The following is a 17549-nucleotide window of genomic DNA, read 5'->3' on the forward strand; positions in this document are numbered from 1 at the left end:
TTTGGACGATTCGCGACCACCACATGCAAATATTATCACTCAAAACATTTTGCCGCCGGATCTCTCAAAGGCTCTGTTAGAAGAGGGTGAACTTTATATCTGTTTATACATATTACTAGTTACATTAGCGGGGGGAGTGGAGTATCGCACCTTGAAGGGGTCTTGGATGGAACCATGTTTTTGCTTCTCTCAGAGCGCAGATTTCTCACTCTTTGCTCCTAAGGGGGAAAGTGGAGAGAAGAGAGGGCCGGGTGGGTAGATACAGGCAGGTTAAAAGAGATTGATCCAGCCGCTCAGGCAGGTTTGTGTCTACAGATGGAGGGTGGGGGAAAATAATGGCGTGAGGCACAGGGGTTATAATCTGCTTTTACTGTAATCCCCATTACATTTGGCTTTTCATCTAACTACATACGTCCTCTTTGCCCCTGTTAAGAGCACTAGAGTAACAGGTAGGTAAACTGTTCATCTACTTTCTCAGCTAATGTTTGATGAAGTGAAAATCCTCAGAAGCCTGTTTACAGGTGTCGGTGAGTTGTACTGCAGTTTGGCACCAAGTGTATATTTTCAACCCTATTTGAGCCTACATGTGGAGGCTGGGGTGGTGAAGGGGCTGAATGGACAGGCATTTTAAAGCAAAGGGAGAGATGGGGAAATCTTTGCAGCTCAAATAGAGCACCTCAAGTGATGTCGCTGGAGTGGACGTTATATGTGGCTAGTTTTAGCTAGCCATTACTAGCATAGCACACCTGAATCTCCATACAGACTGTCTGCAATGCATTCAAGTTGCATTGTGGGTAAGACAAATGGAAGGTTTTTATTAGAAAAAAAGAATGTGGTACAGAAAAGTGGATTTCTTTATCCTTTTTTACTGTCCATCTAGAGTCCAACAGCCTTATGCTATTGTTATAAGAGTGCAATAGTAAATCAGTGGTGTATTTAAGTGTTTGATTAACGGCTCTGTGTGCTCTTCGCTTTAAGTTACAGGAGCCAGAGCTTGCGTCCTACACATATACAGTATAAACATATATAAACTGCTCCTTGTGGATTCAGTGATAAACCCAGTCCATTAAAACATCTTGTCCATGCCATGCAACTTTACCTCACGTTAGATGTGCATGGTGTCCAGGGCTTTTACTGTTAGCTCCACATATGCGTCCATGTGTGTCAGTTTTCTGTTTATTAGTCTTTGTTCGGCCCTTTTATTTTATCACAGTTACACACTGGGCTTCACATCAAGTAACATTTATTTTAGTGAGAGTGGTGGTGATATTGTGTGTCTCAATCATCTAGTTTTTACCGCAACCTCTGTAGAATTTCCTGTGTTCTTGTCCACATTCTGACCCTTTATAGTAGAACAGGTGTGTGCGTGCGTGCGTGCGTGCGCGTGCGTTCATGTTCTTTGGGTTAGGTAAGTGGATGTTTGAAGGAGATGTAAAGTGTCTGTGTGTGTGAACGTGGTGATTACATGCAGGACCGAGGAGAGGCATGAGAGCATATGGTCAATTGAGTTTGTGTGTGTGTGGAGGTGTGTGGTCAGGCTTTGATGGCGCAGGGTGAACTCTTGACCGACTGTCTGCCACACAGGGGTCATCCTTAGTTTGAAGAGCCGGACTGTTTTGTCTGTGTAGCTCAAACCCCTAACATACCATTTTGTTGGGATGAATTTCTGAACTTACTTCTGAGCATCTGGATTAGTTTCTAACATTGTCCTACTCATTCTGATTATCGTCTGCCTCTGGTTGAGGGGGTTTTACGCTTTACTGATAAACAGAGATTAATGGTCTCTATAAAGATGGATCTCATGCAACATTTAATGATATAATAAAAGTAAATATCTCTGGGTTCCATCAGAATTTTGATCTGCAGCTATCCTAACATTACCTGCGACCAGGCTTGGCCCTGACTCAACGCACATAGCAGTCGTTTTTTGTTCACTTGTGTTTAATCTTGTCTCATTCCAAGTGTTAGTCCACACGTCTTTCTTTTGTCTGTCTGGAGATCTTTGTGTGTGTGTTTGCATGGGGTTGGCTCGTCCTGTGTATTGTTCAGCTCTGCCTAAGCTCATATCGTATGCTGCAGTTGTCTTGAACGCAACCCCAGCGGGTTTTCAAGAATGCAGTGGTTGTTCCAAAAACAGAAAAAAAGAGAGAGGGAGAAAAGAAAAGGGGAAAAAAAGAGGAGGCCTGCACGCCATTCGACTGAGCGTGAATGTCAGCGGATCGGAGGAGACAAGAGGAGACTCCAAAGTCGGAGGAGATGGGATCCATTGATTGAAGTGCTCACTGGAGGGAGAATGAAAGACAAGGAGGAGGGAGAGTGGCTGGATTTCAGCTTCCTGGGTTTAGTTAACAGTGCACATTATCAGTCACTGTTGAATATCATTGGATTGTCACATGTATGTTTGCATGGATGCATCTGCCCTTCCACTTCCACTGTATATGCACATGCATTGGGTGATGATGCTCGTGTGTGTGTTTTTCTGGCGAGCTCCTTGCAAACCAACAGAGCGAAGAAGCCAACGAGCGAAGCTTTGAATCCCGACCATCCCTTTGAATCTAGGCTCCAAGAACAGCAACTCTCACCCTCTGCTTTCCATGCATTAATCACAAGGATGTTCAGCCTAATTTCTCCTGCACTCAGGAGACTCTGAGGTGGCCCTGTAACGCATGCACAGGCGTATTACTATCCCCTGACTCGTCTGACAGGCTAAAGGCTTGCCACTGCTCCGAGATGAGAATCTTTTAACAGCTGGATCGGTCTCACCTTGCCTTGATTCCAATGTCTGGTTTACATCATAATAAAGCCATATCTAATATATTGGAAATGTATTTTTCGTCCCCTTGGTGTCGAGTGGAGTCCAAGACATCATCTAAAACAAGAAGTCCAGTGTCTGCTGAAAGCCTGTGTGTGTTCTCTATGATTTGGGTTCTCTGTCAAGGACGGCTGTCTGTATGCATGCATGCATGTAGTATGATCTTCTTGATCTCATCCATGCGCCTCCGGGAATGAGTGGATTATCTCTGAGAGATTTACTGGTCATGCCAGGTAACGTCTCTGTGTGTGTTTGTGTGTGTGTGTGTGAGTGCTTACGTGAGTACTGGAAATCTGGGATTGATCATGTGTGGTTGGGAGTATAGGAAAATAATTGGATGATTTACATTTTTGTTCATGTTTTTTTATGCATGCTTGCCTGAGCAAAGACTGCAGTGGGAGGCGATGAAGCTTTTGACATCAAAACAACATATCCGTTACCATGAGTGGCGATAAATCTCCACTCTCAGACCGTCTCCGTCCTTCTTTTCTCTTCCCTGTTTGTCCTTGTCTCCTCTTTCTCATTTGGTCTTACAAGCCCTCATTTGTTTGAAATAATTTATGAGAACTATCTGGAATCTCAGCAAGTGGGAAGATCAGCCCACAGTGTACTCAGTAGATGTGACATCCCTCAATGTTTACATGTCCCGTCTGTCATTCAGCAGATCTTCTTCTTTCCCAGAGAGGCCCTGGACCTCTAATTGGTTCAGCTATTAAGGGCTTTCAGCAGGAATTTAGATAACATTTGTGTGTCAAATCTTTAAAGTTGAAATATATAATAAGTAACTATTCTTTATTTTTGTAGCCTTTTAATTACGTAATATCTGATTTATCTGTGGCTTTTTCCATCTCTGCTGTAACATCTTGGGCAAACAACATATGACAATGGGATATCACACTGCCATCCAGTTAGCCAGGCATCTGTTTTTATCTTCCATTATTTGGAATAATACATAATCTATTATCCACATTATTAATTAATACATTACCTCATCTATAAAAAGGATTCACCTCAGTTTTGCTAGGATGCTTTGTCTATGAAAGGGGAACTCACCAGTCTGACACAGTAAGGTAACTTTCCTGTGAATTATCTATTCAACAAGGATGAATTTCAGAATTGAGAAAATGAGCCCCTGTGATCTCATTAGTGATGTTATCACCATCATTGCTGGCTCAGTTTGACGGGTAGAGCAAAAGCCATTATGTAGGAATCAGGATTTTTTAAGGCACTAAAAGTCAGAATAAATCACAGAGTCTGCTACTTAAATGTTGGCCCATGTTGAATTGTACAAATAACCAAATGTAAGTCTTAACTTTAACAATCAATTAGGACCACTGATTTCTGAATTATTTATTGAAACTATGATTTACTGATTCCCTTAAAATCTTACTGCTTTAATCTATACATGTTAGATACAGATTATTGTAAAGTTAATGTATTTTAGTTTTTGACTGTTGGTCAGAAAAAGCAGTAAATTCGATACCTAGAGCTCTGTGATATTTCGATCTGTGGTTTTTATTTTGTTTATTATACTGCTTCTGTGGATGGTACTGCCAAGCTGTGGAAAAATAATTAACTTGCCATTCCATAGACTTGTGCCTTTCAACTAATATACTTGTCTTAATATATACTCTTTGTTCTCCATGTCTCCATCAGGTTTGTCACACGCTTCATCGAGCTGGATGGCCTCACCTGCCTCCTCAACTTCCTGCGCAGCATGGACTACGAGACGTCTGAGAGCCGCGTCCACACCTCGGTCATTGGCTGCATCAAGGCCCTGATGAACAACTCTCAGGGCCGAGCTCACGTCCTGGCCCACCCGCAGAGCATCAACACCATCTCACAGAGCTTGCGGACGGAGAACATCAAGACCAAAGTGGCGGTGCTGGAGATCCTCGGGGCAGTGTGCCTGGTGCCTGACGGACACAAGAAGGTGCTGCAGGCCATGGCACACTACCAGAAATACGCTGCTGAGAGGACTCGGTTCCAGGTGAGAGGAGCTGAGGCAATCTTTATCGAAAGAGGAGAAAACAGCTCTAACATTCCACGCATACTCGGGAAGCCTTTGCTGGAGACATGGTGCAGACTATGTGACTATGAGAAAGGGCAGACACAATATTTGAGTGCAACGCTCCAATGAATCAAGCTGTGGTCATTTTGATTAGTTGGAGACTCGTGCTTTAGCGCCTCAGACTGTTAGCCTGAGGTTAAGTCAACACACAGGCCATATTTAAGCCAGGTGAGGACATCCAGAGTTATGGAGGTCAGGGAATGTGTGATGCTTTAGTGACTAGCAGGACTGAGTCAACAAACCACATCTAACACATCCCCAGGGCTTTGTGGTAAATCACACCACCTCGTGCTAAGCTAACACCACAGGGGCTGAGTGATCCCGAACCTAAGAGGCTTTTTAATTGTGATTTGAGTTATGATTAAGCTGCCGAAGTATGCTGGGGGCCAGAGCGAGCTAAGGGTGTGAGAAGCTACCAGCTTTTCAAGCATGTTGTGTCACAGAAGTTCATCGACTAATATTCCCGTCAATCTTCATCATTTAGACTCTACTGAATGAACTGGACAAGAGCACAGGCCGCTACAGAGACGAGGTCAACCTGAAGACGGCCATCATGTCCTTCATCAATGCTGTGCTGAACGCTGGAGCTGGGGAGGTCAGTGTAAACGTCTTATCTTAAAAACACTGTCAGTCTATTGAGAAAAACTTAGTTGAATCTAGCAGTAAAATAAGTCATGGTAATTATCAGATCAGATTTTCTGCAAAAGTTACATTCAAGTGTTTTGTTTGTACAGTAAAGATGAAGCAACAGCTAGCAGCCCAGTTGCCTGTTAGTTTGAATTCATTAGGGGTTGTTCGGTGATTGTAATATTTTATAACCACATAAATCATTTTAATCCTATTGTGCTTATTGATAAAAGTTGCAACTGCCTGTTTTCCACTGCCATTGATTGTCCTCTATTGATTTGTCATCCTTCTAAACAGACTGTATCACCTGTAAAACTTTCCTCAGTATTTTGCAGATAAGATTCATAACAATCTCCTGTCTTGTTGTTAACTTTTTCCAGGACAACCTGGAGTTTCGCCTCCACCTAAGGTACGAGTTCCTGATGTTGGGCATCCAGCCGGTCATCGACAAACTCAGAGAACATGAAAACGCCACCCTGGATAGGTGAGACTGAGCCTAATGAACAGCGACCAATGAAGTACAGCGATTACTCCTCGACCAGATAAAAAAAATGTCACCCCTGTGTTCCCATACACCGCACTGATTTGTGTTTAAAAAATGTATGGTGCGATGGTTAGTTTTGTTACCTCACAGTAGAAAAGGTTCTGGGTTCAAACCTCTTGGTCAGCTAGAGGCTCTCTCTGCCTTGTTAAAGGTTGTAGAAAAGTACTGGAAGTGGTAACCCTTACCTTTGACTCATGCGTATGATGAATGTGAAGGAATAAGTTACTGTAATAGCATTGTTATTGCACAACAAATGTTCTGGGCAACACATGAACTTATGTACTTTATGTATTAATCATTTTTTGATTTGCATACAGAAATGCAAATTATCCTTTGTTAATGATGGCACTTATATCTGAGAGGTCAAACTAAGATCTATTTTTAGTGTATTTGAACTTCATTGACACAAGTCCTTGAAGTTCTGTCAATCATCATTGTATTTAACTAAGCTTTATATATGGAGTTTCTGAGACTCCAAGCATTAGTTGGAAAGAGTTGAGGGGTAACCAGTATTAAGATGATAAAGTTAAGTGCAGACTTGGCCTGTCAAAGACTGCTTCAGGTCTCTTGGCCTTCAAATGCAGTATTAGGGTTAAACGAAGGCGTAGAAAATTCTTTAATCACCGGCTGTTACTTCTCTCTCCCCAGGCATTTGGACTTCTTTGAGATGGTGCGGAATGAGGATGACTCAGAGCTGGCCAAACGTTTTGATATGGTGAGTAATCTACAATTACCCTTAGACAACAGTCTATTTTGTTGTCGTCACGTTATCCTGTCAGACATGACACTGTTTTGTCTGTGTGACTCAATTTGCCAAAATAGATATCAGATTTAAAATTCCATTTACAAGTGGTTATCTTCTTATTCCTTTGACAGAGCCACGTAGATACCAAGAGTGCCGGTGCCATGTTTGAACTGATCAAGAAGAAGCTGAGCCACTCAGACTCCTACCCTCACCTCATCTCCATCCTACAACACTGCCTGCAGATGCCATGTGAGTAGCTGCATATATTCTTGTATCTGAGGTGTGAAAAACCTGCTCATCAGATCAACTTTTGATAATGACCTAATTGGCCTTACCTCACTGGTTCTGCCTGTGACCTCACATCCAGATAAGCGCGGTGGTGGCAGCCTGCAGCACTGGCAGCTCTTAGACAGGATCCTCCAACAGATTGTTCTACAGGATGAGAAGGGAGAGGATCCAGACATCTCTCCTCTGGACAACTTCAGTGTTAAGAACATCATTCGCCTGTAAGTGGAATCTTGTAATACGCAACCAAAGCACATACAAAAACAGACTGTGTAAAGTATAAAGCATCAAAGTGACTGTCCACTGTTAGAACAGCTTAGCTCAGTTCTAACTAGAACAATGAGAGGAAACCACTCAATCATAAACCATTGGGAATTATCCCTTTCTGAATGTCCCTTGTTGTGATTTGTCTAAAAACAAAAACACCACAGCATTTTAGAAAGGGAAATCACAGTTGCTCTGTGGTAAACATAATGAATCACTGAACTAATTGTATGATACATCTCTTTCGTGTTTGTGGTAAACATTTCCATGGTAAAGGCTAGCTCCACCAATCAGAGGCGTTGCTATTACAACTGATTGTTTGGATGGTGGGTAGTGTAGTGAATCACAGCAGTTGATATTATTCAGACTTTAGCTTTTACAGGAGCATATAACATTGTTTCACAATCTCGTAGCTTGTGGTGAGTCTACCTTGGATGGTTAAAATATTATGGCTGATACTCTATTCAGAGAATGTATGAGATTTTCCCTTCTGGAACCACACAGTTGATTTCTATACAGCAGTGAACAAAATGACGACATAGCTTGTTTAAGGAAGTTGGTCACACACTATATTCTGACAAATTTAAATGTCAACTGTTAGTAATTGTTATCATTTGTTTACTCAGCATTTGAAGACACTACTACTGTTATCCACTGGAGTTCCGGTGCTCCCCTCCAATTCGATTTTAAAGTCTCTCATTATCCTTTTGAAGCTGTAAACACACTCATTTATGGAAAGTTCCTGTGGTTAATGCATCCAATCAGCATAATTTCTAACTTGGATCAAACACAAGCCTGATAGCAGCATTATGCACTTTTATGTCAGAATGATTGAGGCTCTGCTCGAGGGCAAAGAGGCCGTGGAATAAATGAGTGATGCATCAGAGCTACGGTGTAGATTTACCGCTCTCAGTCTGTAGTTTTTTAATTTCGAGCTGTTTTACCTATGACAGAGGTGGTGGTTGAGTGAAGGTGGCAGCAAGGAATCGTGCGCAGAATCTGAGTAAGCAATGTTGCAACGTGAAGTAGGAGGACTGTACACGGTTCACAGCCCAAGTCAAACATTTCTCCACATTAAACAAAAGTTAAACTTTTTGTATGTGTTTTGGGTCCAGACACAGTTGGATAATCTGTATTAACAGTTATCTGTATATTAATGCAGATAAAAGAAAAAAGTCAGATAGCAGATGTATTTAATATCTTTCAATATATTCCACCTCTTTCGGTCCCCACCACAAAGACTGCTCAAACGTGATTGGTCAAACTAAATACACAAACCAGAAGACTTCTGCATCTGATTTTATATATATATACACACATGTCTGAATATTTTAAGAGATTAGGTATTTTTAAAGGATGGTATTCAGAGCTTTGTACATAAAAACACGTTTAGTTAGTGTTTCCTCTACCAGTGGACCTCAGTTTCTTTTAGTCAACATGCTGTCATTCTTTATTCTTTCACCATCTTCTTTCTCCTCCACTCTGCTCCTTCTTGTTATTTCTGTTCAACTTCTCAGCTCAGTGATGAATGTGTCTAGTCTCAGTGGGGAAATCACCATAAAATATGTAGCCTTGTCAACTTGGCCCCAGCAAACTCCTACTTTGTTCGCTAATTCATTCCTCTATTGTTTGTGCAATCAGCACACTCCAGTGTAATTCTTTCCACAGCGTGCAGAAAGCAAACCTGCATCTACGCCCGCCCGGACGTCCATTAGTGTCCATTGCAGATCCATCACAGCGGTCAAAACCTAGCCCTCGCTTTACATTACTGCCAAGCAATGGCTGTGTTTCCATAAACTATCCTTGACTATATTGTGCCTGGAAAAATAGTGCATAAACTGAGATTTCCTCATTGTGTTAGCTCTGTGCCGGAGGCCCAGACTGTTATCGGGTGAATACGTACAGTCTCGTGCCGCAGCTCGTAGCGAGAGTTGAATGTAGGTAGGTGGGTGGGTTGGTGGGTGGAGGGCCCTAAAACAACTGTTAAAACAACTGGGAGACAAAGTCATTCATCATCTGCGGTTACCATGACGACGACTGACTATTCACACGTGTGCGTGACCCAAAATTAACACTCTCGCACAAATCATATTTTTTCCACAGCTATGTGAAGGCATTTATTTGACTATTCAACATAAAGTCATTGTGTCTTTTAGTTTTATTGAGCTGGATCCATTGATTGTTACTGGAGCTCTAATTAAAACAGTCCTATGTAATCAAGTTCAAACTGTCCTGTTCACTAACACCAGCACTTAGAGCACCGACAACTGATTAATGACCAATTTACCTTAAAATGGCCTTGTGGATTTCCACGTGTAACTTGATCCTCATTGGCATCCTACTCAGCTGTGTTTGTTCTAAGTAGTTCTGCCTCTCACTCTCTTTCTTATTCTTTGTTTACACACTCTGCTTAGTGACACTGAAACATGTCTATTCTCTCCACTCCAGCTATGGCAACGGCCGAGGCTCAAGGTTTTCACTTTCCACTATATTCATCTAAGTTAATTTCTCCCATTTTTCACTTTTCAGCTTTTATATTGCCTTCATGGTTTTCCCTTTCTGATTACTTCATTATCAAAAACACTCATTTGTCACTACTACATTTCAGCAATAACACAACGGCAGCGTAACCCTGTTTAACTTCAAGCCTCTGGCAGAACTAAATGCCAGACTTCATAACTGAATTGATTCCAGCCACACAGGATTTATGTTATCACTAATGTTACACTGTGTAGCTTAAAAGAGCAATCTGTACCAACCCAGTCAATGCTGCGAATGAATCTGATCCTCTCTTACCAAAATAAAGTACAATTACTGTCAGGGACCAATTGTTCTCAAATCCAATGATGCAATTTCCCTTTTAAAAAGTGGAAGCTTGACTTGGTTGGACGGCAGTTGCGAGCATTTTGTGAAAGGCTGCACTTTGTTTATCTGTTCCTGCTTCTTATTTGTGTCTGCCTGCTCTACAGGTTGGTCAATGAGAATGAGGTGAAACAGTGGCGAGACCAGGCAGAAAAGTTCAGGAAAGGTAAACTGTCTTTGATACACTGCACTCTGCAGGTTAACAGAGATAATGCTTTGTGCATTTTATCTCCATTAGTCAAGTTTTTCAAATATATTTTGCCTCTAAATCATTACCTGCCTATCTGTATGTACATTACCTATATGAATCTGCATCACGTGATCACATGTTGGTGCCATTGCTTCCTTTCAGATCATGTAGAGCTGATGGCTAAACTAGAGAAGAAGGAGCGGGAATGTGATACCAAGACCCAAGAAAAGGATGATATGATGAAGACATTGAACAAGATGAAGGACAAGCTACTGCGTGAGGGTGTGGAGCTGCGCTCAGCCAAGGAACAAGTCCTGGATCTATCGTCACGCATCCATGACATAGCTGTGAGCAGTTCTGCTTTTTACAATATTGTCTTTCAATATGACACACGAAACAATGTACAAGCCACTAATATATTGCTCTGTAATCACATATATGCTTTTTTTAATATGTGTTCATTTTATTAATAACCATTGATAATGAATTTAATTGATTAAATATATCATATATTATCATAATTATATTTAGAATTTTTCCACTTCTCCAAAGTTTACCCAAGATAATCCATCTTCTTATCTAATTTGTACTCTAACTTGCTTTGAGCTGTTTATTTACATAACATTACTTTACTTTTCATTTAGCTGAGGCTTATATCCAAGGCGATATAAGTGCATTCTACCATGCGGGTACAAACCCAGAACAACATGAATACAGAAAGTACAATTTTCTTCAAGAAAGAATATTCAGAGGAGATACTCTTAGATTTGATGTCATCTTCCTTTTTTCCCCAAATTCACTTGTTGAAAGTTGCAATATACATAAGTGTCTGCAAATAAATGTCCAAATATGTTTTTAAAATATAAATTTGTGATAACTAAAATTTGTATTTTTGTCCGTTTCCCATGCTATAGGGTGGCAGCGTGTCTTTCCCGCCTCTTCCTCCTCCTGGCGGGCCCGTCCCACCCCCTCCACCGCCCATGGCTGGTGGCTTCCCTCCACCGCCTCCTCCTCTACCGTTCAGCTGCCCGCCTCCTCCACCGCCTCCGCCGCCGCCCGGTGGCCCACCTCCTCCACCGGGAGCCCCTCCTATGTTCGGAGCCCCGCCTCCTCCTCTTCTTTCCTCCTTCAACTCAGCGTCCACACTGCACTCCAAGTCCATCCCTCAGCCTTCTCACCCGCTGAAGTCCTTCAATTGGTCCAAACTGGGAGAGGTTAGATGGAACATCTATATTACGAAGGAAAACATGTCATTTTGCAGCCAACTGTATTAAAGACTTCACTGTACAAAACACAAGATAATTTCAAATCAACTTAACATAAAGGGTCATTTGAGTTTCACATCAGAGATTTAGGACTCAACAGATGTTATAATTGCATGGTTTTATATATAGATATGTTCTCGTAGCTGATTTAACTTGATTACGCAACAAAGTCAAAGCATCTATTCATCCCTGATATGAATGAACTAAGATATAGAAACTGAGTTGTTTTTTATTCAGTGTGAATCAGTGTTTGAATGTTAATCTCTTTTGTGCCTTTTCTAGAACCTGATCAATGGCACCATCTGGAATGACATTGATGACGTGAGAGCTTTCAAGATTCTCGACCTCAAGGACATAGAGAAGATGTTTTCAGCCTATCAGAGACAGCAGGTTCGGATTTGTTACTCTATTGTGGAAATTAGTTTCATGACTTGAGGTTGTTTTGGCGAGAATTAACAGAAGAGGAACAGAAATCCATTATAATGGCTGTTTGCTTGTAGAGCTGCATTTCAATTTTGAATTTCAATATGTTTTTATTTTGATTATTTTAATGTGTGTGTGTTTGTGTTTAAGTGACTGGGTTTACATGTGCACTCATACCGGTATCCTGGTTTTTTAAGTAACCCGTTTTTAGGTTGGAGCATGTAAATGTCATATCCCCATTTCAGTATCCCAGTTAAGCCCTTATCTCAGTTACAAGTAATCCGATTTTAAGGCTCTGTAAGTAATTGGGGCTCTGCAGCATGTACACATCTTATCCTGATTTCTGACCACTGCGGACTATCAGCGCAGACGTGACTTCAGCCAAGTCCCCCCACTGACCAGTTTGTACAACACTGTGACCACACGGTAACGGACCTGATGCTCATACTGTTGTTTTCCTTCAGGCTCATGAACGGGTCAACTGTCACACACAGCTGGTTAAATGATGCGCTACTCACACTGACATTTTGTCATCATTTGTTGTCACTGAACACTGAACTGAACCCAATTAACCCAACCTGCATGTCTGCACATGCTGGGAGGGACCTAGGGTATCCAGAGAAAACCAAAGCAGACACAGGGAGAACATGGAGAACAGGAACCTTCTTGTTTTAACGCTAACCACTGTACCACCGTGTTTACATTGACGGTAACATTAAACGTCATAGGCACCTGCTCAAACAACAGACAGTAATAAATAACCAGGATATGTATAACCATAACACCATATCCTGAATATGGTCAAAACCGGGATAAGCCTCATAACCAGGATAGTAGTGCTCATGTAAACACAGTGAGTGAGTGAGTGTGTGTGTGTGTGTGGGCAGATGGGATGGGAGGTGGAGGGCCTGGGGGTCCAGCTCTGGGCTAACACGAGCAGCTGTTCACTGCTAAGTGCTTCACTGTAGAGATGCCACAGAGCTCAAGCTTTGCCCTCGTATCTGCACAGCTTTGTGTGTGAGAACTGTTGAACTGCCCGGGTCTTCATGGGGCTCATGAGTCAAAGCAGCAACACAGCTGAAAGTCACGAGTAGAGTCGATACAGGAAACCTCGTCCTGAAGCGTGTGCATTAATAGGATAATTATGGTATGAGTGCCTTTGGGGTAACACCATTCAGCACATAGCAATTACTTCTCTCTGTGCTACAAACTAATTACACACCACTTGTCATACGATTATCTTGGGTGCGATTGCACGAATTGATGTATTTTACAAGTGGTCTTAATTGGAATCTTAATGCACCCAAATGTATTCCTAGTAACCTCCGATTGAGGAGCAATACATTATAATAATCCCTGTAATAGTATTGAACCTGTTGAATTCATGTATAAAGTATTTACTGCCTTGCTTGACAGTCCCATGACAGCTGAAAGAACAACTGTATTTTACAGGCTTTTATTTAAGAGTAATGGCTCATTTGAGGCAGTTGCTGACAGTGATATACTGCAGCTATTTATTTATACGGGGCAGGTTTTTATTGGCACTGGTCGAGCGGTTAAATGCAGATCTTTGTGGATGTCGCCACATAAAATCCCAAGATCTTCCTGGCTTTGACATGTCAGTTGCATTTGGCAAGAGCGACGTTCAGTTGAACAGGACATTATTGCAGTGTTTATACATGTCATGGCCCCCCTCGTCATTTTTTTAAAGCCCGTCGTTGGTTTTTCTTACAAAAATTTGGCTTTTTGTTTACATTTGGCCTCTGTAGGATTAGTTACATCGCTCATTTTTCATGCTCTTGTTTTTGCATGTCAAGACAGTATGTAGATGCAATCAGAAGAATAAATCATAACAGGGCGGAAAGCTTTTTCGACTCCGCAACACAGAGATATTTGAGTGCAAGTTTCATGAGCTCCTGATGACTTGGACGGCACATGATTATTGTTTTTCTCACAGAGGGCTTCCCAGCCTCAGCTTGTAGTGTGCAGAGTTATTCTTCTTTGCTCTATAGCCACCACTTTTTTCTGCTTGAAGTGCTAATCTTTGCATGTGTTTTCAATTTGTTTGTGTCTCTGCGCTCGCTCCGACTGCCCTGGTAGGACCTGCTCACTAACCAATCCTTCAAACAGGTAAGTCAAAGGTCTTCTGGCAACGTTTCTCATGGTCTCTTATCTTCTCCTCTGCAATGTCAGCCAGCAATTCAGTTATTTTTTTTCTTTATGAATCAGCAGTTTCTCCTCAGCCCTACAGAGCTTCTCAGCATCTTTCAGCTCAAAATGTCCTAGTTTTACATCTAAAACAGTTTTGGTTCAGTCTCACTGCTTCCAGGACATTCATGTATTTTGACATCACACTTAGCATGTGCATTGTAAAGGGCCCAAGGAAGTGTAGTGTCCAATTTTGACATGCAAATTGCTCAGTATTACTAAACTCAGGTGATCACTGAGGCGATGTACTGAGTAAAGCTCCGCTGAACTTAAATAATAAAGCAAATGAATGAAGGCTTACAGCTTGTCGGCCGCTAGACTTAGACTTAGACACTTTGCCTTTGTTTAGGCTCTGACAATCCAAATGTAAATGGAGCATTAATCATCATAATCCAATTTTTCATTATCATCTCCATTTCCAAGTTATGGAGTTGATTACCATCATTACATCATCATCTTTCATGGCTTTAAATTGCTTTCAATCTCGTCGTCTTGCGTAAGAGAAAAAAACCAGTTGACCACAGTGTGATCACTTAATAACTGTCAAAGGACGAAAGTGCTAGTCTTGGCTTTTATTGGATTAAGTTAACATGCAACACACAAGTTGGCAAAGTTGCCTTTAGTGCGTTGGCAGAGTTTGGCTTTGGCTGGCACAGTGAACAGGAGTAGCCCCCCCCCCCCCCCCCCCCCAACCAGTGCCAACCCCTCCAACGGAAAAACAACACTTTCTTTACAAGCCGCATCTGTTTTACATACGTCATACCCAGCAACCTCAAAATGGACATTTTCTGGCAGGCAGCAGCTCGCACCATAAATAGAATGTGTTTAACGTGCAGCTTCAGACATTTTTTTTTCTCAGACGTGTATACTTTCCCCTTGTGGATTTGTAATTTACTACATTTGTGTGCAGCTTGCCTTTCTGCCTCCTTTGTTTTTGCTGAGGTGAATCACTCAAAAAAAACTCCGAAGAACTGCTTTAGATCTTTTTCTTGCACCGTTTTTTTTTCTAATTTCCACGAATTTTTTAAATGTGTTTTCCTATAAACCCAGTCCAGGGTTTATAACTTTTAATGAGACGTGCATTGCGGCCTCTGAGAATTGATGCATAACACTTGACAGTCGCATTCAGTGCAAAAACAGGTCAGGGAACTTGACCTGAGGCCAAGTGAAGTCTTTGGCTGCATCGTAGGCTTTTTGACTGCACTTTATATCGACTCTGAGGCAGTGATCAAACTGTAACTACTGGCCATGTTTCTGTTTGAGTTTGTTTTTTATTTAATCTGCTCCAAATTAACACGATGTTAAATGCTTAGAAGGAGGTCATGTCAGCCCTCATCGAGGTAAAGATGCCAAACAGATGTGGGGAGGATAGCTCTTGCTGTGCTGGCTTTGCATTTTATAAGAGCACATAAATGCAACTGTTTCGCAAAGTGAATGTGTCTTTATTTTGTATTTTCCTGCAGAAGGAGACGGGCTCTATGGACGACTTATACGTCAGCACGCGGAAGGTCAAGGAGCTGTCAGTCATCGACGGGAGACGTGCACAGAATTGTGTCATCCTGCTTTCAAAGTAAGGCTCCCAGTCAGGAGGATGGATGATGCTGTACCGTACGCACAGTGGACAGCTGGAGGGATGCTAGTAGACTGTTCATCTACCTTCTAATTCCACAAACGTTCCAACACATCCCGCAAACCGTTGATCTTATTTGCTTCACACTTGGCCTGTGGTGCAGTGCTGAATTTGATGCATTAGGGCCCATGAATAAACAGGCCACCAGCGCTCTGTAGCAGCTATTGGGGGCGGAGCAGCGTGCCTTCAGTCTGTGGACCGTGTTGAACATGTCTTCTTCTATGTCCTTGGATAAACTACAGCATTTGTCTGCAGCATGTTCAAACTACAGGTCAAAATAGCCGTCACATTCTTTTTATTTCACCATATCAGACTGACACAGATATTCACAAGGGTTGATGGTGATGATCTCCATTATGGCAGCAACATTCATGGAATCTAGTGATGCACCGATGTATCGGCCGAACATCGGCCGATACATGACTTTCACCGATATCATTGGCCGATGTTCATATTTGTGGTTAAACCGCTGGGCCCGTGCCGCGGCTGGGGGAGCAGTCGCCCCGTCGCCCTCCTCTCCGCGCCGCCGGAGGCTTAGTGTGCGGCACACCTCAAGGTCTTTGGGGGGGGGGGAGTTCCTTGTCCGGTGGCGCCTCACGGCTCATTAAAAGATAAGAGTGATAAAGGGCTGAATTTTTTTTTAATAGTGCTTTTTAAATAATTATTTAATTATTTTCTGGCACAAAAGGGTGAATGATAACAACAACAAAAAAATAAACAAATATCGGTATCGGCCAAGAATTTCCATATCGGTGCATCCCTAATGGAATCCCTTTGTCTCTAGCAAGTTGTCTTCCGAGTAAAACCATAATGTTGATTTTGTTACTGCAATGTTTTCTATTGAGCTGAATTACAGAGCTTTTATTTTGAAAAGCTGTGAACTTGGGTCAGAAGATTGTGTCAATTGCTGAACAGACATCAGAAATGGCTGACATGTTATGTATGAAAAAATAACAGCAGTCCAATAAATCATTCAAACTTATTTAGGAGCCACACAGGTAACAGAGCAAATTCATTCTCTCTGCACCATAGACTGTTTATAAAAACCTCTGCACACAACATCCAGCACACAAACAATAAAAAGGGACATTATATTGTGGAACTGTTTGAGAAGGACTCACTAATGACAAGGAATAATTCTGAAGTTGCTCCACAGCATTAACAATAACACAGCCCATTCCCAACAGGCAGGTTTAGATTGAGCACTGCACTAGTTGGAATATAACTCTGGTGAAGCTGCCCCAGCACAGCCTGTTACGAAACCTGTGGCACTGCAGTGTTTGGGTCACGAGGCTGAGAGGTAGCTGGATGTGGAGCTGCTTGAGGCAGGTGCTCAGTGCGTCTGGTACAAGGAAATGGTTTTTTAATAGACCCACTAGGACATCTGTCAGTGTAAGTGAATTACCATCCTGTCTCTGTCTTATAGCAGACACAAAACATGGCCCAGGAGAGAGGCTGCATCTCAGGAAGTTCAGTGCTCAGATTTCCACAAGGCTTTTGTCTGTTTTCGAAGTTTCCCATTTTCAACATGAAGCCATGTGAAATCAATTAAGACGCATAAAATTGACCCCTTTCCAGAGGGACATAGAGTTCCACTATATCTGAAGTGGAATCAATTGTCCC

The 17549-nt window shown here is 42.0% G+C and overlaps 1 protein-coding gene across 2 annotated transcripts in view; it reads left to right on the plus strand.

The window, feature by feature from the left end:
* The window catches only part of daam2 (dishevelled associated activator of morphogenesis 2), a 74664-nt gene that overhangs the window by 40131 nt on the left and 16984 nt on the right, over positions 1-17549 (plus strand). The window contains exons 6-17 of one of the 2 annotated variants that reach the window (XM_053433832.1): positions 4469-4802; positions 5368-5478; positions 5891-5994; positions 6703-6769; positions 6931-7048; positions 7167-7305; positions 10318-10376; positions 10563-10747; positions 11315-11614; positions 11948-12055; positions 14189-14218; positions 15760-15866. In XM_053433832.1, the coding sequence (XP_053289807.1) occupies positions 4469-4802; positions 5368-5478; positions 5891-5994; positions 6703-6769; positions 6931-7048; positions 7167-7305; positions 10318-10376; positions 10563-10747; positions 11315-11614; positions 11948-12055; positions 14189-14218; positions 15760-15866 (1662 nt within the window). The remainder of the gene's footprint in view (positions 1-4468; positions 4803-5367; positions 5479-5890; positions 5995-6702; positions 6770-6930; positions 7049-7166; positions 7306-10317; positions 10377-10562; positions 10748-11314; positions 11615-11947; positions 12056-14188; positions 14219-15759; positions 15867-17549) is intronic. The other variant, XM_053433833.1, reaches the window with a different exon arrangement.

This window comes from Pleuronectes platessa, chromosome 11 (assembly GCF_947347685.1).
Source record: "Pleuronectes platessa chromosome 11, fPlePla1.1, whole genome shotgun sequence".
Taxonomy (NCBI): domain Eukaryota; kingdom Metazoa; phylum Chordata; class Actinopteri; order Pleuronectiformes; family Pleuronectidae; genus Pleuronectes; species Pleuronectes platessa.